We start from the raw sequence: 27,679 nt of genomic DNA on the forward strand, positions 1-27,679 counted from the left end.
CTCTAATGTGCTGTTGTTTACATTGCTTAGAGATGTGTTGTTCTCCCTCTGTGAATAGAGGGCATGTCACTTTATTTGTCACACCCCCTGTCCACATGCGCCCTGTTAGGTTGCGGTTGACTTCCCGATAGAAAAAACTGCAAAAGGGCAAACTCACGGGATAATCACCAACCCTGCCACAATCGATCTGCAAGCACATACATGGTCATCCTGGAACACACCGCCCTCAATCTGTAGTGTCAGGATTATCGGGAACAAAATTTTGGACTGTTCAAAATTTTGACGCTGACAGAAATCATCGGGAACCCAACAGGGTCATTAGCAAGCTCACTGCAATTTAACCCGGCCATCTGCAACATTCCGGGAACCTTGCTGCATGCTGCTGGTATTAGACTTGTACCAAACACTGATGCAGATCTGTACCAGATCTGTTATCCTAAAGCTCACCACGACAGTGAGGCAAGCAGGCAGCAAACATTCCGTCCCGTGAATAGGTGTCACCAGTGGTAAGGTCCCCTTTTTGCGGCTTCGGAGGCTGTTTGCTTCCCAATTTGTCTGGAGCCCACCTGGAAACTGACAGGGAACATGTGGACACTAGGCTTCAGTCTTTCTTTAGATCAGGATTATTTGCAGAAAAATAAGTCCTAGACAGACCCTGGGACCTATTGGTGCCATTGCGTATCCACAGATGCCAGCTATACGAAAATACGAATGGACAAAATGGGGTGAAATGGAGCCTGATGATCATGAAATGGGGGTAAAATGTAATGAAATGGAGCAGACTGACCCAGTCCGACTCCAGGTATGATTCAATTAAGTACTTTTGTTATGTGTCGACGCGGTTTGAGGAGCGGACCTGCGTCTGACTGAACCCAGCGCTAAAATAACCAGAAAGCGGTTCCAATAACAACATTTATTTTCCCCCTTTTGTGCAATACTCGGTGTACAAACATAAAGCGCGTCTGTCTGGTGGAGTGAAGGACGGCGCGCTCTCCAGCGCCCAAAGGGATCGAAGCCCGGCGCCTCTGGACCCACGTTCACCACCAAACACCCCCCAGGTGGACGCGACAAACCGACTCTGTGAAGGATAGAAAAGGTGAGGTAAGTCAGCAGCTACAACTAATATCCTTCAAAGGCACACACTATCAGCAACACATTCAGGTCTGAATTTAAGCTTTATGTAAATGAGCAGCTTCTCACAACAGGTGGAGGATCATCTGTCCGCACGCCACGGCCGTGAGAAGCAAGCTGCACAACTCTCATCAATATTCACATATACTGCGTAACAAAATACCAAATTACTGTTAACAATTATTCAGACAATCAAATCACCTCTGATGTGTGCTGACAGCATGTGTCCCTCACCCGTCCTCCTTCACAGGCACGATGTGTCAAACCCAGGCGCGGTCCTCAGCGTCTCACAAACGAACATCACAAGGTCGAGTTCCCGGCAATTCTGCTCGAATCACACATGGCTTAAATGCAGAACGCCATCTCATTATCTGCTTCAGCTGAAAGTCTTTAAGGTTGCACGTGAGCATCATCCACAGGTGCTGCATATCACGTTGATGAGGGTGAAGGACTCCTCTGCCAGCACCTTCTCCACAGAATAATAAATCAGTTTGCATACCACCTGGAGAGCAAAGAAAAGAAAAGAACACCAAAATGTCCAGCCAAACCCCCCAACACACAACACTTTTATTTAAATTTTTTAGCCGAACTGGGCGAAATGGGGATTAATAATAACGAAATGGGGGCAAAATGTAACGAAATGGAGCAGACTGACCCATTGACTGAAGTTTCGTCTCTTGAATGCCAGATGCTGCACCTGCCCCTACGACATGTACTGAGTGCATCTCACAAAAAACACAAAAGCTAAACAGTTAAATAAAAGTAATTATTTGGAGTCAGTCTGGTCCACTCTGCTCCATTTTGTTACATTGTACCCCCATTTCGTTTTTATCAGTCCCAATTTCTCTCCATTTTGCTCCATTTCATATTTTAGTATGGCCATCCAGCTGCTATAGCGTGAAGTGGATGAACGTCTTGTCACTCCCCTTGGACTTGATGCCAGTTCATCACAGGTTACTTCCCAAGCCATCACGCCCATTTATATCTGATTGGACATGAAGTGTTGTGGTTAGAGGTCCAGATGGGACCGGTCTGGTTCAGACGATGGACTCAAATGCTGGAAGCAAGGATGAGACAGGAGTGGACAAAAGGAAATTTATTTACAATAATGGATTAACAAAGGATCAGTGGTGGGCACAGTTTCGCTAATCCGCTAATTATCAAAGATAATGTTTTCATTATCTGATTAGCTTTTCAGATAAGTTTGAAAATCATCATCGGACCAATTATCTTCGATACGTTTTGTCCGATAATTCTTAGACCACTAATGCAGATGTAGCTTTTTGTAGTAGATGTGCAGTTCTATCCTACAAACAGAGAAGAGCTCTATCCTCTGCAGGCAAAGGAGAACTGGTCACAGAAAGAAAAAAAAAAATCTAATTTCTTTTGACTCCATAGTAACACGCTGGCAATATCACCCAAGTCATCCAGAGGCATACAGTTTTAACTTATGGTTAAAATTGTAACCAAACTAATTTTGGACAAGTTATTTAAATTAACATCACGTCTGAAGTTTTATGAAGTGAAAATATCAGATATATGTTTTAGTTTTAAAGTAATGCACTAATTTTGAAGGTTTTAGTGTGGACATGCTGTGTCCAGGTGCATTATGGGTATCTCAGTACATTCATGACAGAAGAAATGCATTTGAGACGCTCTGATTAGGCTCCACATGGACATCAGCATTAAAATCTTTGTATATTGTGTCTAAACTCTCGTGAATATATTCTCTGGGTTTATAGGCATTGTTATTGTTTGTTTTATGTAAAAATGCCAGAAGAAGTCCAGGTTGCTTCTCAAAGCCAAAAAGTCTGTTAAATTGTGATTCAGGCTGTGTGCTATAACCTGCGTCAAAATGCATAGAACACTGCCATCTACTGGCAACCAGTTATATCACAGTGTTGTCGACCGCAGGATTTTAAAATTATCTGTAGGTTTCCAAAACCTCAGCGACTGCACATGTGGAGATAAAAAAAAAAAAAAAAAAAATCAGAGACCTGACAGGTTTAGTTGTACAGTGTGTGGTGTCAGCCACACAGTAAAAACAACACACACAAACATTCCCAGGTCAAACACCTCGCTTTCTGATGGGCTGCATGTCACATTTAGCTCCTCACGTCCTTCTTAACACACCACACATGGCAGGAATATCTGATAAGAATATATTTAGCGTCATCACAATTGTCGGGGCGTCCTTAAGATTGTCGGAAGGAGAGGATCGGGTCCGATATCGGCCTAATTATCTTGCCATGTGAACCAGGCTTGATGTCACGACGCTTCATGGAGCGACTAATTGATGTGTTATGACATCGCACCGAACATGTTTTCACTATTATTTGATTTCTTTGTGCGACTGACCTCGTTGTTCAAGCATTCAAAAGGCGATTCAGATTGCCACACAACTCTAGCCACACACGAGAAAGTTTTTTGACAGTTCTTGTTATTGAAAGAAACCTTGTCTCCCTAACTGGATAGAGTTGTGATGTCATCATGCATGCGCTTAGGTGCTGTCTAGCGGGATCTTGAAAATTTCTTTCTTTTTTTTTATATACAAATGATAAAAATTACATATTTTACAAAAGCACATTTATTTGTAAACACCAACACGTTACATTGATTCACTTGTGTTGGTTTTTACATAGAATGAGTGGAGGCTTAGTTTACCCATAATCCCTTTGGGCTTCTGTGTGTTAATGTTCAAATCTTCAGAATTAGTGCATTGTTTTAAAATTAACATATGCGTTACAGTGAGGAAAATAAGTATTTGAACACCCTGCGATTTTGCAAGTTCTCCCACTTAGAAATCATGGAGGGGTCTGAAATTTTCATCTTAGGTGCATGTCCACTGTGAGAGACATAATCAAAAAAAAAAAATCCGGAAATCACAATGTATGATTTTTTTAAATAATTTATTTGTATGTTACTGCTGCAAATAAAGTATTTCTTTAAGAAGCCCTCTTATTCTGCACTCTTTACCTGTGTTAATTGCACCTGTTTGAACTTGTTACCTGTATAAAAGACACCTGTTCACACACTCAATCAATCACACTCCAACCTGTCCACCATAGCCAAGACCAAAGAGCTGTCTAAGGACACCAGGGACAAAACTGTAGACCTGCACAAGGCTGGGATGGACTACAGGACAACAGGCAAGCAGCTTGGTAGAAGACAACAACTGTTATGATTATTTATTAGAAAGTGGAAGAAAAACACAAGATGACTGTCAGTCTCCCTCGGTCTGGGATTCCATGCAAGATCTCACTTTGTGGGGTAAGGATGATTCTGAGAAAGCTCAGAACTACACAGGAGGACCTGGTCAATGACCTGAAGAGAGCTGGGACCACAGTCACAAAGACTACATTAGTAACACATGATGCTGTCATGGTTTAAAATCCTGCAGAGTAGCAAGGTCCCCCTGCTCAAGCCAGCACATGTCCAGGCCCGTTTAAAATTCACCAGTGACAATCTGGATGATCCAGAGGAGGCATGGGAGAAGGTCATGTGGTCACATGAGACCAGAATAGAGCTTTTTGGACTCAACTCCACTTACCATGTTTAGAGGATGAGAACATCCCCAAGAAAACCATCCCAACCGTGAAGCGTGGGGGTGGAAACATCGTACTCTGGGGGTGCTCTTCTGCAAAGGGGACAGGACGACTGCATCGTATTGAAGGGAGGATGGATGGGGTCATGTATTGCGAGATTTTGGCAAACAACCTCCTTCCCTCAGTAAGAGCATTGAAGATGGGTCATGGCTGGGTCTTCCAGCATGACAATGACCCCAAATACACAGCCAGGGCAACTAAGGAGGGGCTCCAGAAGAAGCATTTCAAGGAGTGGAAAGTCTTGGAGTGGCCTGGCCAGTCTCCAAATCTGAACTCAATAGAAAATCTTTGGAGGGAGCTGAAACTCCAAACCTGAAAGATTTGGAGAAGATCTGTATGGAGGAGTGGACCAAAATCCCTGCTGCAGTGTGTGCAAACCTGGTGAAAAACTACAGTAAACGTTTGACCTCTGTAATTGCAAACAAAGGCTACTGTACCAAATATTAACATTGATTTTCACAGGTTTTGAAATACTTATTTGCAGCAGTAACATACAAATAAATTATTAAAAAATCATACATTGTGATTTCTGGATTTTTTTTTTTTTTTTTTTAGATTATGTCACAGTGGACATGCACCTAAGATGAAAATTTCAGACCTCACCATGATTTCTAAGTGGGAGAACTTGCAAAATCGCAGGATATGTTGTGAAAAGTGTAGGAACACGGACCCACAACAGGGGGCGCAAATGAACGGACAATGGAATAAGCCAAATATAACAATTTAATGTTGTGAATGTGCACAACGGAGCAACAGACAACACAATTGAGATCACCAGTCAAATAAGTTACGGTGGTGTGTGAGCAGGCTCGAGGATAGAAGACGCCTGTCCAGAAAAGAGCCGGATCCCACACGCCTTCCACTCCGCCGGACCTGAAGCAATCCTGGAGCCGCCAAGCACTGGGTCCCCAGGTGGCCACTGCCTCCGGCTGTCAGATTGGGTACTGCTGGCAGAAAGAACAGACAGGTGATGGTGGGTGTATGAACACCCAACAGTTCAACACGAAGGTGAAAGCACCTCCACCTCTCAATCACGGAGTTTGTACAGATCCTGCAGTAACAATTAACAGTCTGCAAACTCAGATTACTGTCAGTACGTACAGAAGTAAAAACGTTACAACTGTATAAATCAAAGGCTGAGACGTTTACTTCACGGTAGACGATTTCTCGGCAGTAAGGTGAAGATGCTGCCCGGCTCTTATGGAGGTGTGGATGATGATGATGAGTGACAGCTGGTGTTGTAGATGAGTGACAGCTGCCACTCCCAGTGCTCCGGCGCCCTCACGTGCCTGAAGCCCACACTTCAGGCAGGACGCCCTCTGGTGGTGGGCCAGCAGTACCTCCTCTTCAGCAGCCCACACAACAGGATGTTCAAATACTTATTTTCCTCACTGTATAGATCACTTTGTACATTTTAAGAGTTTACATTAATGTAGTTATTCTATCCGGAATAATTTTATTTTTAAAGCAAAACCATATTTCAAACCTGTTTTCCATTTCAAGACCTCTGCCTCATCGTGGGACCACTGTATCCTGTCAGGGTAAATGATGCTTCCCTACAGCAGGGGGCAGAGCGCACAAAGACATAAGCGCTGGCTCATTGGCTGTTTGGGTTTGTGATTGCCATTGGTTCTGTTAGAAGCTTTGGTGGTGTTTAAACTCAAAATCAGCTTCTTAGTAGCTGAGAGTGTGTTTGAGGCAAAATTGAAAGTTATCGGTTATCTGTAGCTTCCAATAAGTTTTTAGGCAGTTTATCGGTTTAGTGTTAAAAAAGATAACTTTTCAGTTAGCTGATGACCAGTTATTGAAGCTAGCTTTTTGGTTAGCTGTGCCCACCACTGCAAAGGATTTAATGGTGCTGAAGCTGGAGCTGGTGCCTGCAGAGCCGAGACAGGGCCCGCTTGTAGCAGTGGAAAGCCGGGAGCTGCAGTGCACACACATCCAGGCTTGAGCGTTAATGAGTGGGATGAAATCCAGGAGTATGGTACAGGAACGGGAGCCAGGTGGGATGCTTGGAACCGAGGAGGGAGGAACATTCTGAGAAATGAGGAGAACAAAGGGGAGTCATTACACTCGTAACACTGGAAGCCTTTAACAACAGAATGTTCACAGGAAGGGTTAATGCAGGAATGTTCACAGTTCAGGAATTATTCACAGTTCAGGAATTGTTCACAGAGGTCAGCAGTGGCGCATCTTATGATGCAGTTCAATTAAGCTTGACTTGGCTTCAGGAATGACTTGGAAGTTCTTAGTAGTTCTGCATAACAGTTCATACAGTCCTTGGTAATGCACAGTCAATGACAGGAGCAGAATGAGAGGGGAAAACAGACAAACAACACACAAGAGGAGAAAGAAGGGAGGGGAGAGAGGCAGACAAAGGCAACTCACGACATGAAGTGTCTTATCCCAGGACACAGACATACAGCTTGACTGGTAATTGAACCCAGGTCTATATACAAGTGCTGGTCATATAAGTAGAATATCATGAAAAAGTTGATTTATTTCAGTAATTCCATTCAAAAAGTGAAACTTGTATATTATATTCATTCATTACACGCAGACTGATCAAATGTTTATTTCTTTTAATTTTGATGATTATAACTGACAACTAATGAAAATCCCAAATTCACTATCTCAGAAAATTAGAATATTACTTAAGACCAATACACAAAAAAAGAATTTTAGAAATGTTGGCCAACTAGAAAGTATTAACATGGAAAGTATGAGCATGTACATAGTGGCCTTCAGCTCTTCTGCATTGTTGGGTCTGGTGTGTCGCATCTTCCTCTTCACAATACCCCATAGATTTTCTATGGGGTTAAGGTCACGTGAGTTTGCTGGCCAATTAAGAACAGGGATACCATGGTCCTTAAACCAGGTACTGGTAGCTTTGGCACCGTGTGCAGGTGCCAAGTCCTGTTGGAAAATGAAATCTGCATCTCCATAAAGTTGGTCAGCAGCAGGAAGCATGAAGTGCTCTGCAACTTCCTGATAGACAGCTGTGTTGACCTTGGCCCTCAGAAACCACAAGCGGACCAACACCAGCAGATTACATGGCGCCCCAAACCATCACTGACTGTGGAAACTTTACACTGGACCCCAAGCAATGAGGATTCTGTGTCTCTCCTCTCTTCCTCCAGACTCTGGGACCTTGATTTCCAAAGGAAATGCAAGATTTACTTTCATCAGAAAGCACAACTTTGGACCACTCAGCAGCAGTCCAGTCCTTTTTGTCTTTAGCCCAGGCAAGACGTCAAGTCAGCAGTCTTCCCCATGATTGTGCTGCCTACAGAACTAGACTGAGAGACCATTTAAAGGACTTTGCAGGTGTTTTGAGTTAATTAGCTGATTAGAGTGTGCCACCAGGTGTCTTCAGTATTGAACCTTTTCACAATATTCTAATTTTCTGAGATACTGAATTTGGGGTTTTCTTTAGTTGTCAGTTATAATCATCAAAATTAATAGAAATAAAAACTTGAAATATATCAGTTTGTGTGTAATGAATGTATACATGATACAAGTTTCACTTTTTGAATGGAATTACTGAAATAAATCAACTTTTTCATGATATTGTAATTATATGACCAGCACCTTTTTTTAAGAATTTTTGCTGGTGATGAGAACAAGGCTTGTACGTATTTTCTTATTATAATAGTCAGTGTGAGATTGAGCCATGACCCAATTCCTTGTTCATGCACCCAAAAGAAAAATTAGATTTTATTTATTTATTTATTTTTTTTATGTGTGTGTGTGAGGGCACTTCATCATGATTAGGACCAGAATTGCACCCAAAAAGTGTCTGTGTACTGTACTTTTGTCCCATGGGAAACATGCTTTTGATTCAGTGTTGATATGATTTAGTTTACAGTATCTGGATGGACAGATTGGGGGGAGAGGTGATGAGTAATTGCAGTAGCCACTCTGGTGGCCTTTAGTCTCCAGGGTCTTATTTCAGGTATCAGTTTAAAAAAAGATACAAAGATAAAATACAGTGTAATTGTAAAAGTCACTTACTTCAACCATATATACAATAGTAGAGACAATCCTGTTTTTGATGTAGTACACCTGCAGAACACGAGATCAATTATCTCTCAGCTTTTCTTGCAGTTGACACTGTTAAAGTTCTGTAGTGTTGTTTCACAACAAGAATGTTCCATATTTTTAAGCCACACCTTGCAGGTTTTGGCGAAGGTCTGAACTCTATGATGGCTTGCCAAATCTTCATATTTTGCACTGAAAAATGCTGGTGTGATGTTAGAGACGGTGTCAGTCAATAGTGTCTTGGATGGAAGTTTTCTCATGAGCACAATATATATATTCATTTTCTTTCTGATCTGCACCAGCCAAACTCATGTTCATTTAACCATGTAATTGGTATCTACATGTCTTTTATTGTCATTTCAGACAACAGCCAATAGAGTATCTTATGATGTTTGCCCTGACTTGTCTGGAAAATTAATTTGTTTGAAGAGCATTGCTGTTGTCATCTGCCTTATCCTCCACCTTATGAAAAGAAGGTTGCCTGGTGATACGGTGCTTATTATAAGTTGTGTACAACAGGAGCATCAGAGACACACAGTTACCAATAGGCTTTTAGATATCCCTGCACCTGGCACAGTGGCATAATTGGTCAGGATGGCCCATATACTCCATTTGTTGGGCCACAAGACTGTTTTGCTGGCTATAATACCCCCAGCCTTGTTCAACCATCTGAGCCCCAGCCCGCTACAATGTCTCATATCATTTCCATTTACATAGTCAAGAGCCGTTAGCTTTGTGCAGTGACAAACAGAGCTGGAGCCTTTCCCTCTCCTTAACCCTTGTGTTTTGTCATCTTCCCCTGAATTCACTTATTGGTTTTCCATTGCCTTCTATCTCCTTACATGTATGTGAATTGGGGACATAAAAGAAGCTGGCACCAATTTGTATGTGCTTTCCATTTTATTACAGTGTTAATAGATAAATAAGATGTTTAGCTCCAAATTTGTAACCTGTTTAACAAGCTCATTAGAAATATACACTTAAGCAAAAAAAAAAAAAAAAATGATTTAACCGTGACTGATATACGAGGGCCAGGTGAAATGTTCTGCTACCCCGATTATTTCCATAAGCTAGATATCAAAGTGAAACTGGTACGAGGATAATTCTTTACTTTTTGACTGTCTCTGTTTCAAACATTTTTTTGCCCTGCAATTTCAGGCATGCAGAGAATTGCCTTTGACGTAACCCATGGCCATAGTAATTGGTTAAAAAATGGCAACATACATGGATGTGTGTTTGAAAAAACCATGCTGTTATTGAATTACTCAGGAGGGTTGTGCACCCATGGACATTCATGGACAAATGAGTGTTGTGTATGGCGATACCTGTGCGGATGTCAGTACAGTCAGGAGGTCGGCAAAGAGTTTAAAGTGTGAAATTCTAGCAGTTACAAGTCTGCATCACCAGGCTCGAAGTGGGTGCCCCATAATAGCCACAGATGTTAACCCCCAAAATGTGAATCAGCTGCAAATCGTGAACTATCTGCAAACTGTTAAATGCAAAACGTAAATACTAAAAAAATATCTCTCAAAACGTCAAGGCAGGTCTCGCAAAATGTGAATATCATTCATGATATATATATATATTTTTTTTTCAGTTTAAGTAGTTTATGGATTTCAGTTTACAGATCAATTAATGCAGAAAGTCCTGATTGCAAACCCTATCACTGCAGAAATGATTTTTTTTTTTTTTTTTTTTGGCGGGGGTCACAACAGCCAGTGAGGTGCAGAACGTGATTGGAGCAGCTTTCGCTTCTGGTTTTACGCACCTGGTCCCGCTGGGTTTGTCCCACTCAATCAATCAATCAATCAATTTTTTTTTTTATATAGCGCAAAATCACAACAAACAGTTGCCCCAAGGCGCTTTATATTGTAAGGCAAGGCCATACAATAATTATGTAAAACCCCAACAGTCAAAACGACCCCCTGTGAGCAAGCACTTGGCTACAGTGGGAAGGAAAAACTCCCTTTTAACAGGAAGAAACCTCCAGCAGAACCAGGCTCAGGGAGGGGCAGTCTTCTGCTGGGACTGGTTGGGGCTGAGGGAGAGAACCAGGAAAAAGACATGCTGTGGAGGGGAGCAGAGATCGATCACTAATGATTAAATGCAGAGTGGTGCATACAGAGCAAAAAGAGAAAGAAACAGTGCATCATGGGAACCCCCCAGCAGTCTAAGTCTACGTCTATAGCAGCATAACTAAGGGATGGTTCAGGGTCACCTGATCCAGCCCTAACTATAAGCTTTAGCAAAAAGGAAAGTTTTAAGCCTAATCTTAAAAGTAGAGAGGGTGTCTGTCTCCCTGATCTGAATTGGGAGCTGGTTCCACAGGAGAGGAGCCTGAAAGCTGAAGGCTCTGCCTCCCATTCTACTCTTACAAACCCTAGGAACTACAAGTAAGCCTGCAGTCTGAGAGCGAAGCGCTCTATTGGGGTGATATGGTACTACGAGGTCCCTAAGATAAGATGGGACCTGATTATTCAAAACCTTATAAGTAAGAAGGAGAATTTTAAATTCTATTCTAGAATTAACAGGAAGCCAATGAAGAGAGGCCAATATGGGTGAGATATGCTCTCTCCTTCTAGTCCCCGTTAGTACTCTAGCTGCAGCATTTTGAATTAACTGAAGGCTTTTTAGGGAACTTTTAGGACAACCTGATAATAATGAATTACAATAGTCCAGCCTAGAGGAAATAAATGCATGAATTAGTTTTTCAGCATCACTCTGAGACAAGACCTTTCTAATTTTAGAGATATTGCGTAAATGCAAAAAAGCAGTCCTACATATTTGTTTAATATGCGCTTTGAATGACATATCTTGATCAAAAATGACTCCAAGATTTCTCACAGTATTACTAGAGGTCAGGGTAATGCCATCCAGAGTAAGGATCTGGTTAGACACCATGTTTCTAAGATTTGTGGGGCCAAGTACAATAACTTCAGTTTTATCTGAGTTTAAAAGCAGGAAATTAGAGGTCATCCATGTCTTTATGTCTGTAAGACAATCCTGCAGTTTAGCTAATTGGTGTGTGTCCTCTGGCTTCATGGATAGATAAAGCTGGGTATCATCTGCGTAACAATGAAAATTTAAGCAATACCGTCTAATAATACTGCCTAAGGGAAGCATGTATAAAGTGAATAAAATTGGTCCTAGCACAGAACCTTGTGGAACTCCATAATTAACTTTAGTCTGTGAAGAAGATTCCCCATTTACATGAACAAATTGTAATCTATTAGACAAATATGATTCAAACCACCGCAGCGCAGTGCCTTTAATACCTATGGCATGCTCTAATCTCTGTAATAAAATTTTATGGTCAACAGTATCAAAAGCAGCACTGAGGTCTAACAGAACAAGCACAGAGATGAGTCCACTGTCCGAGGCCATAAGAAGATCATTTGTAACCTTCACTAATGCTGTTTCTGTACTATGATGAATTCTAAAACCTGACTGAAACTCTTCAAATAGACCATTCCTCTGCAGATGATCAGTTAGCTGTTTTACAACTACCCTTTCAAGAATTTTTGAGAGAAAAGGAAGGTTGGAGATTGGCCTATAATTAGTTAAGATAGCTGGGTCAAGTGATGGCTTTTTAAGTAATGGTTTAATTACTGCCACCTTAAAAGCCTGTGGTACATAGCCAACTAACAAAGATAGATTGATCATATTTAAGATCGAAGCATTAAATAATGGTAGGGCTTCCTTGAGCAGCCTGGTAGGAATGGGGTCTAATAGACATGTTGATGGTTTGGATGAAGTAACTAATGAAAATAACTCAGACAGAACAATCGGAGAGAAAGAGTCTAACCAAATACCGGCATCACTGAAAGCAGCCAAAGATAACGATACGTCTTTGGGATGGTTATGAGTAATTTTTTCTCTAATAGTTAAAATTTTGTTAGCAAAGAAAGTCATGAAGTCATTACTAGTTAAAGTTAATGGAATACTCAGCTCAATAGAGCTCTGACTCTTTGTCAGCCTGGCTACAGTGCTGAAAAGAAACCTGGGGTTGTTCTTATTTTCTTCAATTAGTGATGAGTAGAAAGATGTCCTAGCTTTACGGAGGGCTTTTTTTTATAGAGCAACAGACTCTTTTTCCAGGCTAAGTGAAGATCTTCTAAATTAGTGAGACGCCATTTCCTCTCCAACTTACGGGTTATGTGCTAATCCTCCACCTCGGCCCGTGCTACGAGCATTCTGACAGTTAGTGTGACTCGGGGGTGTTGACTCATTTAAACTAACATTCATCCTGCTGTAACCAGGTTTCTGTAAGGCAGAATAAATCAATATGTTGATCAATTATTATATCATTTACCAACAGGGACTTAGAAGAGAGAGACCTAATGTTTAATAGACCACATTTAACTGTTTTAGTCTGTGGTGCAGTTGAAGGTGCTATATTATTTTTTCTTTTTGAATTTTTATGCTTAAATAGATTTTTGCTGGTTATTGATGGTCTGGGAGCAGACACCGTCTCTGCGGGGATGGGGTAATGAGGGGATGGCAGGGGGAGAGAAGCTGCAGAGAGGTGTGTAAGACTACAACTCTGCTTCCTGGTCCCAACCCTGGATAGTCACGGTTTGGAGGATTTAAGAAAATTGGCCAGATTTCTAGAAATGAGAGCTGCTCCATCCAAAGTGGGATGGATGCCGTCTCTCCTAACAAGACCAGGTTTTCCCCAGAAGCTTTGCCAATTATCTATGAAGCCCACCTCATTTTTTGGACACCACTCAGACAGCCAGCAATTCAAGGAGAACATGCGGCTTAACATGTCACTCCCGGTCCGATTGGGGAGGGGCCCAGAGAAAACTACAGAGTCCGACATTGTTTTTGCAAAGTTACACACCGATTCAATGTTAATTTTAGTGACCTCCGATTGGCGTAACCGGGTGTCATTACTGCCGACGTGAATTACAATCTTACCAAATTTACGCTTAGCCTTAGCCAGCAGTTTCAAATTTCCTTCAATGTCGCCTGCTCTGGCCCCCGGAAGACAATTGACTATGGTTGCTGGTGTCGCTAACTTCACATTTCGCAAAACAGAGTCGCCCATAACCAGAGTTTGATCCTCGGCGGGTGTGTCGTCGAGTGGGGAAAAACGGTTAGAGATGTGAACGGGTTGGTGGTGTACACGGGGCTTCTGTTTAGGGCTACGCTTCCTCCTCACAGTCACCCAGTTGGCCTGCTTTCCCGGCTGCTCGGGATCTGCCAGAGGGGAACTAACGGCGGCTAAGCTACGTTGGTCCGCACCGACTACAGGGGCCTGGCTAGCTGTAGAATTTTCCACGGTGCGGAGCCGAGTCTCCAATTCGCCCAGCCTGGCCTCCAAAGCTATGAATAAGCTACACTTATTACAAGTACCGTTACTGCTAAAGGAGGCCGAGGAATAACTAAACATTTCACACCCAGAGCAGAAAAGTGCGGGAGAGACAGGAGAAGCCGCCATGCTAAATCGGCTAAGAGCTAGTAGCTGCGCTAAGCTAGCGGATTCCTAAAAACACCCAAAGTGAATAATGTGTAAATAATTTAGAGGTGATTCAGCAGAAGGAGTGCTTTAGTTAAGGCATGTGAAGATTACACTGGGAAACAAATCGTTATCTAGATAACTAGATCAATCTAACTGCGCAGATTAAACAGCTAACAGATACAGCAAAACACTGCTGTGCTCCGGAACAGGAAGTGATACAATACCGCAGTGAGAGCCAACCATCAGTAGAGGACAGTGTCAGGTGAGGACTTTGACTGGGACGGTCCACCTGTCAAAGGGTACCGAAGGCATCAAACTCACGGAGGGGAGACCTCCCCCTCCGGTAAACGGCTCAATAATCTTAAGAGAAACACTGTAGAAAAACACTAGTTTCTAACCTCAAGAAGGTAGACAATGAGCTACAACCTTGTTTTTATCCATATGAGCCGTCCTCTGAGCTGGAAAAATAATATTGACCTGAACGAGCAGACGGTGGAGAAACAGAACCATAGGACTGACTACAAAGTCCAAAAACAAGAAACCAGAAAAATATTCAATAAATTCAGGTGTGGTGTCACCAAATTCACTGAACACATCAGTGGTCTCCTGCTGGTTATACTACAGCACAAAGTTTGGAAAAATGTCATTGTGAAAAACTTTGGAAAATTTTTTGATTAAATTTTCAAGAGTGCTCATGTTAGATGGTGTAGTGACAAAATTTACTGCACACATCAGTGGGGTCCTGCTGGTTGTACTATAGCGCTTAGTTTGGAATAGTGTCATTGTGAAAAACTTTGGAGAATTTTTTATTGTTTAAATTTTCAATGTCAATGTTATACGGTGTAGTGACACAAAAATTTCTGCATACATCAGTGGAGTCCTGCTGCTACAGCACTCAGTTTGGAAAAATGTGCAAAAATTGAATTTTAGTGAATTAGTGAATTTTATTGCTCATTTTATGACTTATTTTAATGATAAAAAAAATTTGTGTACATGATGTAAACAGGTGACCTGTTTACATCATGTACACAATTTTTTTTAGGTGTTTCACAAATGTTGAACCAAAAAGTGTTTGAAGCCAAATTGATGATAAAAACAGATAATAAATAATAAATTGATAGCTCTGCAAAGTCACTTTGTTGTTAATTGTTCACAGTCTGCAGGCCATTATAATTACTGTTTTTAATACAGCACTCATCAAAGTGTCGAGCAGGTACAGTGCATTCAGAAAGTATTCTCAGTGCCTCACTTTTACCACATTTTTTGTTGCAGCCTTATTCCATAATGGATGAAATTCATTTTTTTCCTGAAAATTCTACCCCATAATGACAATGTGAAAAAAGTGACAGTTCATCTTTCAACAGGCCAATGACCCTAAGTACACAGCCAAGATATCAAAGGAGTGGCTTCAGGACAACTCTGGGAATGTCCTCGAGTGGCCCATCCAGAGCCCAGACCTGAATCCGATCAAACACTCTGGAGAGGTCTGAAAATGGCTGTGCACCGACGCTCCTCATCCAACCTGATGGAGTCTGAGAGGTGCTGCAAAGAGGAGTGGACAAAACTGCCCAAAGATAGATGCACCAAGATTGTGGCATCATATTCAAGAAGACATGAGGCTGTAATTACTTCCGAAGGTACATCAACAAAGTATTGAGGAAAGGGTGTGAATATTTATGTACATTTGATTTCTTAGTTTTTTATTTTTAATAAATTAGCAAAAAATTCTAAAGAACTTTTTTCATGTCATTATGGGGTGTTGTGAGTAGAATTTTGAGGGGAAAAAATGAATGTACTCCATTTTGGAATAAGGATGTAACATAACAAAATGCAGAAAAAATGAAGCGCTGTGAATACTTTCTGAATCCACCGTAGTTCAGTGGGATGAGGAGTTAGCCTGCCAGTACACATGAGTTAAGTTCTCTGTCATGCTGCCTGTCTGTGCTATTGGATAAGACATTGTCCTAGTCCACCAACCTGTAATGGGTATCAGCCTTGACTGGGGACATACTGTAACCTGCATTAGACTAGTGTCCTGTCCAAGGGGAGGCATAAATTCTTTTCTGTATCATGCTAGAGAATTTGTTGGGAAGGTGTACCAAAGCTTGGAACGTCGCGGGGGCGTTAGTGAGGCCGAACGGCATGACCAGGTACTCAAAGTGACCTAACGGGGTGTTGAATGCCGTCTTCCATTCGTCTCCCTTCCGGATCCGAACCAGGTGGTACGCGTTTCTAAGATCCAATTTAGTGAAAATTTGGGCTCCATGCAGGGGCGTGAACACTGAATCCAACAGAGGTAACGGGTATCGGTTGCGAACTGTGATCTCGTTCAGCCCTCTGTAATCAATGCATGGACGGAGTCCGCCGTCCTTTTTACCCACAAAAAAGAAACCAGCACCCATCGGGGAGGTGGAGTTCCGGATCAGCCCGGCAGCTAAAGAGTCCCGGATGTAGGTCTCCATTGATTCGCGTTCCGGACGTGAGAGGTTGTACAACCTACTGGACGGGTACTCAGCGCCCGGGACCAAATTGATGGCACAATCGTACGGTCGGTGCGGGGGAAGAGTGAGCGCCAGATCTTTGCTGAAAACGCCAGCAAGATCATGGTACTCCTTTGGCACTGCCGATAGATTGGGGGGGACTTTAACCTCCTCATTAGCTGTCGTGCCGGGAGGAACCGAGGATCCTAAACACTCCCGGTGGCAGGTTTCGCTCCACTGCGTCACAACCCCGGACGGCCAATCTATCCGGGGATTGTGTTTCACCATCCATGGAAATCCCCAAATCACTCGGGCGGTAGAAGGTGTTACATGGAACACGATCTCCTCCCTGTGATTCCCAGACACAACCAAGGTCACTGGTTGTGTCTGATGTGTGATTAATGGAAGCAGGGTGCCATCTAGTGCTCGCACCTGCAATGGTGCCGGCAGAGCCACCAGGGGGAGCCCTACTTCCTTTGCCCATCTGCTATCTAGCAGATTCCCTTCCGACCCCGTGTCTACCAGTGCTGGGGCGTGAAGGGTTAAATCCCCACAAAGGATCGTTACTGGGATTCGTGCAGATTTGCGGGGTTAGCCCAGTTTCTAAGGACGGGCGTTGTAGTTTGACCGTTTGGGGCAGTCCTTCTGCCGGTGCTCACAAGAGCCGCAGATAAAACACTCCCCGCGGGCCAGCCTCCTTTGTCTGATGTTTGTTTTCACTTTGGCCCTGCTCGTGTCCATAGCCTCCTCAGCAGGGGGAGCTGTAGCCACACGGAACTCTCTGGCAGTGAAGCGTGGGGACGACGTCACCTTTTCGGAACCGGAAGGGGGAGGGACGGCTCGTGCCCGGTCACGCCCCCCGGCCTGCTCCCGACGATGCTCGTTTAAACGGTTGTCTAAGCGTATAACTAAATCGACAAGCCCGTCAAAATCCCGCGGTTCCTCCTTAGCCAGCAGGTGCTCCTTCAGGACCGGAGACAGTCCGTTTACGAAGGCGGCGCGGAGCGCAATGTTATTCCAGCCGGACCTCGCTGCCGCGATGCGGAAGTCGACTGCATACTCGGCTGCGCTATGGCGCCCCTGTCTCATTGACAGCAGCACGTTCGAAGCGGTCTCGCCTCTGTTGGGATGGTCAAACACTTGTTTGAACTCCCGTACAAACCCAGTATAAGACGTTAGGAGCCGTGAATTCTGCTCCCAAAGCGCCGTAGCCCAGGCGCGTGCCTCTCCTCGAAGCAGATTAATAACATAAGCCACCCGGCTGGCGTCTGACGCGTACATGACAGGGCGCTGTGAAAAGACGAGCGAACACTGCATAAGGAAGTCTGCGCACGTCTCAACACAGCCCCCGTACGGTTCCGGAGGGCTTATGTATGCTTCAGGGGACGGTGGGGGCTGTCGTTGAACGACCAGTGGAACGTCTGTTACAGGCCCAGGACCAGCCAGAGGAGTGGCTGCAGCAGCGCCCTGATCGCGCGCTTCCACTCTGGCGGTGAGAGCCTCCACCCTCCGGTTAAGGAGAACATTCTGCTCGGTCACTAAATCTAACCGAGCCGTGAAGGCGGTTAAGATCTGCTGCAGCTCACTCAACACGCCTCCCGCTGACGCCTGCGCTCCTGGCTCTTCCGTTGGCCGTTCAAGCTCGGGTTGACGCCCCTTGGAATCCATGACGATGGCCGAGAAATCCTGTTGGGAAGGTGTCGTAGCACGGACCCACAACAGGGGGCGCAAATGAATGGACAATGAATAAGCCAAAAAGTAACAATTTAATGTTGTGATACTACACAGCTAAATTCACAGAAATTTGCACAGTCAATTGACACCAGGTGACGTGTGGGCAGGCTCGAAGATAGAAGACCCCCGACGAGAGAGAAGCCGCGTCCCACACGGCTTCCACCACCAACGGTCTGAAGAACACCGGAGCCGCCAAGTCCCGAGTCCCCAGGTGGCCTCTGTCTTCGGCTGTCGACCCTGGTACTGCTGGCAGAAAGCAGAGATAAGATGAATGAATGTGAGTCCGCACACTCAGTAATCCACAGTCTATACAAAGTTAGGAGGGAGCACCTCCACCTCCAATCACACACTCGTGCAGCTCCTGGTTAACCACTTATCTGGGTTGGAGTGTGAGGCGAAGCCGTCGCTGTCACACCAAATGCCAATCCCGCAGACAAGGCAACACTCCAGGAAAACGGCTGCAACAGAAATTCAGATTGTTACACAAAGTGTCAGTCAGCAGAGAAATTACCTCTTCAGTAGTTGCGATTTCTTGGCGAGGAGGTGGAGTTGCAGTCCGGCTTTTATGGTGGTGATGATGATGATGAACGAGTGACAGCTGGTGCAGGGGATGAATGACAGCTGTCACTTCTTCTGGGTCTGGCGCCCTCTCGTGCTTGGAGCCCGCACTCCAAGCAGGGCGCCCTCTGGTGGTGGTGGGCCAGCAGTACCTCCTCTTCAGCAGCCCACATAACAGAATTCTTGATAAGTACTGGAACCAATGGCTTCCTGTAGCTGTGCCCCAATTCAGGGTTTGCACCCTTCTAAGGTCAATGTCTCACAAAACACAGCAGAGGCCAGAACAAATCGTTCTGAAATGAGACAGTCAAGCCCACTGAGTGTCTTCTGTTACATCATTACATTTTCCCGTCCGTACCTCCTGTCACTTAGCAACTTTAACAGCTGCATGTGCTAAAGTAGTGTAGTGGGTGTAATCCCTAGTGTTGTTATTTTTCAGTTGTTCTTTATGCTTTACTTACAAATACTTATTTACAATTGCATACAGTGAAAAAGGAGTTAAGCCAAAAGGTGATGCTCTCAGTTTACCACTCAATTTACGTTTCTGTCCTGACCTATGGTCACAAATTTTGGGTAATGACCAAAAGAATAAGGTTATATTCCCCCATTGGGTATGTGGGCTTACAGTCCAGGACTGACAGAAACAGTCCAGGACATGGTGAGACGCTCGACTATCTGGGAGGGACTTGGAATAGAACTGTTGCCACTTCGCATCAGAAGGAGCCAGCTGAAATGCTTTGGGCATCTGGGGAGGATGCTTCGTGGTCATCTCTTTAGGGAGGTCTTCCAGGCATCGCCAAATGGGAGGAAGCCTGTGGAAAGACCCAGGACACGCTGGAGGGATTAAATTTCCCAGCAGGCTTGGGAACACCCCGGGATCACCTGGGAAGAGTTACAGGACTTGGCTGAAAATAGGGAAATTTGGGGTGAGCTGTTTGGTCTGCTGCCACCATGACCTTGGACCCAGATAAATGGTGGAAAATGAATGAATGAATGAATGAATGAATGAACATACAGGGCCTAAAAGTGTCCCTTTTGTATTTTTTTTATTATTTTACCAACCCTTTTGTCTTAAAAAAATTTACACAATGACTCATGGGAGTCTTTGGGCCGCGAAGGATCTTCTTATTTTATTCTTCATTTTAAGGGGGAAAGAAGGCTCTGAACGTCGGCCGCTTCACAAGCAGCCTTTGAAATGGGACTGCCTAGTCGTGCCACTTATGACATAAAGGACTGACGATTACAACCTTCGAAGCGTACTGCCACGGAATTGGGACACAGCCTACTGTATATACGACTTGCTTCTTCAAAGCAGTGTTCTGAAATATCTCACAAAAAGAACATGGTGTTGGTACGTGGAGAGCAGTGACGTGCGGTGAGGTTGATGGCTGGTGAGGCACTGATTTCATCACAGTCGGTCGGCACTATTTAATAACCCTGTAAATCTGATGCGCAAACTTTCATGAAGTGTTCCTTAACTTCCTTCAGTTTTAAAAGTGTCTCTGTCTCAGTGGAGATCACTGCCATGGAAGAAAGTCCTCCTTTCTGCCTTTGAATGTGAGTGGTTGACCGCTTGTGTTTGATGAGAAAATTCTTCAGGTCACAATATCCCATTTGAATCCAGAGAGTCACAAGTTGAAAAAAGAAGGCAGCAGAAAAGGTATTTTTTCTTGCTGGATGTCCACACAGCCAGACTTTAGTGTGTGCCACTGTTAGAAAAGAGTATAGGCCTTCTGTCCCGCGCCCTTCCTTTAATTATTACCTCCTGCTTTGATTGAAAGTCCAATTTAGAAAATTGTTTCAGTTTGGATATGTAATCCTCCATTCTGAAAGTAAAGTCCAGGCGAGAGGAAAAATACATGAACAGCTGTTCTTGTTGCTTGCTGTCACTTATTCTGCAGCTGAGGAGTTGCTGCAAGAAGAATCCCCGGGATCACTAGTGCCCCCTACCATGAAGCAGGAGAACTGCATGACCCACTTGGTGTCTTTTTGCAGCCATTTTATGATTGCTCAGCACACGGAACACATTACACACACATACAGCTGGTGACAAAAAACACTGTACATTGTGTACATCAGCTAAACTATGGGATTTAAGTTCATCTAACCAAAGTGTTTAATCATTTTAATGGCGACATACAGAGAGACAGTGAGACAGAGTATCACTGCACAGTATTCTAGCAGTTAATCCAGTGACTGCGCAATCCAAGGTGAGGCCCAGCGGGTTTCTGCCTCACTGCATGTCTCTTCTCAGTATTTGAACTGCAAATGTGAAAATTCAGTGATTTTGATTAAAAAATAATCTAAAACTGGTGAAGTTAAAAGGAAAATAACTTTATAGTACAAATCACTGGATAAATATTACCATTTCATTTATTTTTTCATTTTACATTTTTTCTTTCCATGATGACAGGTGAGGCACACCCTCACCTGCCTCTCACCTGACCACACGTCACTGGTGGAGAGTGCATACTTACACTAGTGTTACAAATTTCAAAGATGAAAATTTCAAGATAAATTTGGATCTGTCTCAAAATTTAATACACTCTTTATGACCCAAGGACTATGCGTGAAATGGTTCTAATCAACAAGCAGACAAACATATTTTCTCAAAAAAAGAAGAAAAGCACTGTGATAACTGACCAAATGGCATCTGTTACGGTGTACGTATTTCTGCTGATATGTGACTGAAATTGGCGTATGTGTCATACTGTTGACCTGTCATATGGTCCTGCTGTGTCCCGCTCACATCCTGTCAGACAGACGTGACGTTCAGATCATCTGCTGCGTGTCCACATAAACTGATGCTGCGGTCCAGCTGGACTTGTCAGTGTGTGCGCTCTCCAGCCTGTTGCAATATATGTTTTTATGTTTTCAATGTGAGTACAGCAAGCGCGTGCACACACATATGTCCGTCAACGCATGGTGCATGTTCTACAGCTCTGATGCCTTGCGAGCGGTGTTAGGCGTTTGTGCGTCACCTGGAATTTGGCCGACACCTGCCGCGAGAGGGTGTGATGGGTTCGTACAGTGCACACTTTGTCTTTCAGGCACTTGTGTGCGCAAATAGTTGCAGCAACAGGTGTACAAGGCATTGGCGACAGGGACAACATTACACGGTTTGCACACGATTCCTGCGTCATGTGCACTAAGGCACTAAAATAGGGTAAAATGGAAAAAAGTACATCACATGAAATAACAAAAGGAAATTTGTATCTGTTTGTCGCATTGACATTTTGTGTTGTGTTTTCTGGCTTTGGAATCAATCTGTTTCAGTTCATACGCACCCAAATGATAAATTATAATCAAAGACTTTTGGTCTCTTCAAGATTATATCTTTACAGAATCTAATAAACACCAGTGGTAGGGACGTTTTAAAATGCCAAAAGGAGCTTTTCAGAATTTGGATCTCCACTTCCTCTGTATTGTAACTTTTTTCAAAACATAGTAACACACCTTATACACCTTGCATCAGTTTCCACAGTTGATATGTCAGTTGCTGCTTATCACTTTTAAAGCACCCGTTTTGTCTTTTGCACAAGAACAGCCACATGAAGGCAACTGGTCATGTAATCAGCCATGTTATTAAATGTACACAATTTCCTAATGCAACAAATGTTTAGCTGGGCCAAGTGGTAGAGTGGCGGTAGCAATGATTAGCTTCGTCGGAGCCCAGGTCCCTTTGATAAAGGCAGAAGTAGCAGATCAATCTACTATTGCACTCAGCCCTCAGAGTCCCTTCTCCTCTTGTAGACCCTCACTTCAAAGCCAGGGGAATATAATGTACAATCTTTTAATAGCTTTAGACCAAAGCTCTGGGGAGCTCTCTGCCACTGTATACCCTGCCGCAGTCTAAACACCTAATCAAGATTACCTGGGCTGGCCACAATAGCAGCTAAATGCAATTCAAGAAACATAGCCCCTTTGAAGTCTTTATTGCAAAAAGAAGATGTTTCCCGGGTACAGGAGGTAATATAGCTAGCTGCAATTGCCAGACTTTGTTGTGGCATCGACATGCAGACAAGCAATTACGGGTCTTCCAATTTACGAGAAAAGGTATTACACAGCTTATCATGTTCAAAATGCAATACAAGTTTGCTGATTTTCTCCAGCTGATTTGGATTTTTATAATGGACAACAAAAGCCAGTGGCAGGGGAAATGGTTAAAGGTGAGAGCCATAGAGTATTTGAGTGTGTCCACTGCTGGACATAGTTGATCACACCTGTGACTGAGCTGCCTCTGTCATTTAAAATCTTAAAATAATTTTCAGTACATTCACATATTATGTCAGAAAGTAAATGTACTGTACATTATTAGTTCAAGTGACTGTCAAAAGAATAAGGAGCTATACTGTTTAAAAACATTAAATTGTTGTTTTCCCTTGAGATTTTCAAGCATTTGGTGTACATTATCCAACAGACCAAGAACTCAGGTTTTGTTCCAGTGTACAGCATAAATATGACCGGCTGAACCTTTTAACTTTTACAAACACGTTTATTGATGTATATGTTACAAATGGATCCACCCCTTTTGTTGTGACCTTTGCCTATTCAGGCTTACAGAATTAGTGGCATTCAGTATAAAACGTGTTCAGTCTGTCAATACCATCGATCCACTCAGATGGTCCTCTGCAGCTGAGGGGAGTCCCAAATTTAACAAAATGATTTTCATTACAGCATTAACAGAACATATTGTCTGCGTCAAACTGGTGCATTAGGACCAACTTGAACAGTAAATTGATGTAATATGATTTGGTTGAGGGTAAGAAATTGGACACTCATAGGTTTTTCTTTTTAATAAAGACTTCCTTTTTAAATGTTATTTGGTTGATGTTGTGTGGGCCGCCAGAAGAGGAGGTACTGCTGGCCCACCACCAGAGGGCGCCCTGCCTGAAGTGTGGGCTTCAGGCAGGAGAGGGCGCTGCCGCCACGGACACAACCGCGAGTGACAGCTGTCACACATTAACTCATGACAGCTGTCACCCATCTTCATTTCATCACTCCGTAAAAGCCGGATGTCATCTCCACCTCGCTGCCGAGATATCATCTACCTGTGAAGGTAATTCTCTGCTAAACTGAAAACACTGACTAATAGTCTGAACTTCTTTGCAGCCGTTTTCCTGTAAGTGTTTCCTTATCTGTGGGATTGCGTTTGGTGTGATCAGCGACGGCTTCGCTTCACACCCCAACCAGATAAGTGGTTAGACAGGAGCTGCACGTGTGTGTGATTAGAGGTGGAGGTGACTTTCCACCTTCTGACTGTTTTTGTTACTGGGTGTGCACACACCCACATCTCACTGTTTGTGCTCCTCGCCAGCAGTACCAGATCCGACAGTCGGGGACGGTGATCACCTGGGAATTCGGGACTTGGCGGCTCCAGTATTCTCCGGGTTCTGTGGCGGTGGAAATCGTGTGGTTCCGGCTCTTCTCAGGACAGACGTCTCCTATCCCCGAGCCTGCCCACACGTCACCTTGGTGTATTGACTGCTGTCAGATTCTGTGATTGTCTGTATCATCGTTGTGCACATTCACAACATTAAATTGTTACCTTTTGGCTCATCTATTGACCGTTCATTTGCACCCCCTGTTGTGGGTCCGTGTCACTACACTTCCCCCAACAGTTGACTGAATAAGTTGAACTTGAATCAGATGTGAATCACATCCCTGCTGGACACCTTAGACCACTAGTCACAGATGGTCCAACGAACTTCATACAAGAACATTTTCAGACTTCTCTGAAATTTCTTTTCCACTTTTTAATACTATGTACTCATAAAGGTGTACTATGACAGATTCAGGTTAGTGCTCATGAATACAGATACTTGTGTCAGTTCCATGTGTAAACCTGCTCACAGTGATTTGGAACTATTATGTGAAACTAGATTTATTTGGAGGTGCATGTGTAAAATGCATGGCCCGCCACTGACATCAGTACAGTTATGACATGTAATTTATGTATGATACTCTGATTAAAATGGCTTCAAAGTAATGCAACATTCAGTCAGTTACTGAAAACATATAGGTTTTATGACAGCAGCTAATTTGTAAATGGCTCCCACTGAGTTCCCAGGAAGTTCTCTTAATAAATCACTTGTATGTGCTATTAATGAACACATTTGTCAGTAGCTGTTTTTTTTGCATAAGACCTTTTATTTCTACCTTACAAGCTGCAAAAGATAGAACTCCAAATTAACTTCTACTGTATTCTCATATAGACTGTGACAGAGCTTGTTTCTTAAAAGACATACGAGGTCTGTCAATAAAGTAACGGTCCTTTTTTTCAAAAACTATGGATTTCATTCATATGTTTTTACGTCAGACATGCTTGAACCCTTGTGCGCATGCGTGAGTTTTTCCATGCCTGTTGGTGACATCATTCGCCTGTGAACACGCCTTGGGAAGGAGTGGTCCTGCCCCCTCGTCGGATTTTCATTGTCTGGAAATGGCGGAATGAAAAGGACTTTTTTTCCATCAGAATTTTTTCAGAAGCTGTTAGAGACAGACACCTGGAAACCATTCGAAAAATTTATCTGGCTTTTGGTGAAACTTTTACGGGCTTCACAGAGAATAAGGACTGTTACTACAGCTTTAAGGACCCCTTTAAGGATGCTCAGCGCGCTGCGCTCTGAGCTGCGACGATGCGGCACAAGCCACCGGACCATTTCTAAACGGATGGCTTTGTGGATACGAGACCGTCGTGTGCTCTTTCTCTGGTTATCACAAGAGCTGGACATCAGCCATATTCCGGCAGATTTCGCTTTTAACAAGAGATTTTGTCATGGAAAGCCGCGCGGAGGCTTCGCACGTAAAGACCGATTCGCTTTGGAAGCGAGACAACGGAACACCTCCGTTTCGGCGTGTCAGAGGACAAGTTTGGACATGCCTATCTCGGCTTTCAATGCTTACCAGTCCAGTAAGTAACAGAGAAATTGTGGAGAGCTGGACATGTCCAAACTTGTCCTCTGACAAAAAACTCACGCATGCGCACAAGGGTTCAAGCATGTCTGACATAAAAACATATGAATGAAATCCATATAGTTTTTGAAAAAAAGGACCGTTACTTTATTAACAGACCTCGTACTTAGAAGATATACCTTACTTAATTTTCATGGAGTGCAGCTTTTGATATTTCAGGTCTGATTTCACCAAACTGTCAGTGTGGTGCTACATACCACTAACTTCCCAGTTCAAGTCAAGTCAAATCTGGTGTCACACCTTGCTGCTTCCATGATTCTGTTTAAACACTTTGGGCCCTGGATGGCAACGACCCAGGCAGAAAACTGGTCCATCCCCACCTCTTCAAAGTAACCCGGTGAAGCATGGGTGTCCTCTTGGCTTTCTGCAGCCATTGGGGTTGTCAACACTCAAGCACCTATGAGCTGGATCAAGCACAGAGAAATTTGCCACATGGCTAAAATGTTGTAGCTAACACTCTCATGATGCAAACGATACTTGTCATCTAAATCTCCCCAAGTAAACACTTGTTTGACATATATTCATTCCAGTCATCCTGCAAAGAGACCTAGTTTCAAACACATCTCTTAGGTCGCCTTATATCACTGGTTAGCATGCAAGTCTCACAACCATACAGCAAGACAGGATGCACCAGGACCCAAAGACTTGGAGCTTTGTTCTCCTGTGAAGATATTGGCATCACTGAACACCTCTGTTCAATGACCTCATGATTCCATAAACCCTTTCCAGGTGTCTTTAGAAGTCAAAGCTCAGTACTTGGAGAGATGAATGTCACTACCAAGATAAGTGAATGCCTCTACCAGTTCAACACTTAACCATCAGATGTGTCTCTGTATGCAGCGTGAGGCCAGGGAGTCATTGAAAGCCTGGATCTTAGTCTAAATCCAGGGCAGTCGCAGACCCAGGCACTTTGATTCCTCACTTAGCTTTGTAGGTACTGCTGTCAGGGTATCCATTAATTTAACAATGATAACAGCAACATGCACAAAGTCAAGGTCAGTAAACTTTTCTTTGCCAACAAAAACACCTAAACAGCTGGTTTCCAGAACCCTGCCCAGTTGAATATAATAAATATTTATATAAAACATCAGGAATATGTGACCATCTTGGTTTTACATCTTGTTTGATTTATTTATTTATTAAAAAAAAAAACCTTTTAGACTTTTCTGTAACAGTGTGTCTTTATTTTCTCGGCTTTCTAAAGTTGGATGAAACTCCAACAGGGGCGACCACTGCATACACAGAAGACAGTTCAGACTTGGAGCAGAAAACACAACCGCTTAGGGTAGGAGCTTGACACTTATTCTGGATTGTAGGACATTTTGGACACTGAATATAGGATGTTTTGGACATGAACTACAATTTTTTAAATGACATTCTAGGTTTTTTGATATTTAAACATATCCATCCATTTTCTTCCGCTTTATCCAGAGTCAGGTCGCGGGGGCAGCAGCTCAAGCAAAGCCGCCCAGACCTCCCGATCCACACACACCTAACCCAGCTCCTCCAGGGGAACCCCAAGGCGTTCCCAAGCCAGCCGAGAGATGTAGTCCCTCCAGCGTGTCCTGGGTCTTCCCCGGGGCCTCCTCCCAATGGGACGTGCCCGGAACACCTCTCCAGCGAGCCGTCCAGGGGGCATCCGGAAAAGATGCTCGAGCCACCTCAACTGACTCCTTTCGACGTGGAGGAGC

At 43.6% G+C, this 27,679-nt stretch overlaps 1 protein-coding gene across 1 annotated transcript in view; it reads left to right on the top strand.

Moving 5' to 3' along the window:
• Positions 1–27,679, top strand: part of jhy (junctional cadherin complex regulator) — a 95,831-nt gene that overhangs the window by 25,469 nt on the left and 42,683 nt on the right. The window contains 1 exon segment of the mRNA XM_034179111.1: positions 27,193–27,273. Within this exon segment, the coding sequence (XP_034035002.1) occupies positions 27,193–27,273 (81 nt within the window).

Source organism: Thalassophryne amazonica, chromosome 9, assembly GCF_902500255.1.
Source record: "Thalassophryne amazonica chromosome 9, fThaAma1.1, whole genome shotgun sequence".
NCBI lineage: Eukaryota > Metazoa > Chordata > Actinopteri > Batrachoidiformes > Batrachoididae > Thalassophryne > Thalassophryne amazonica.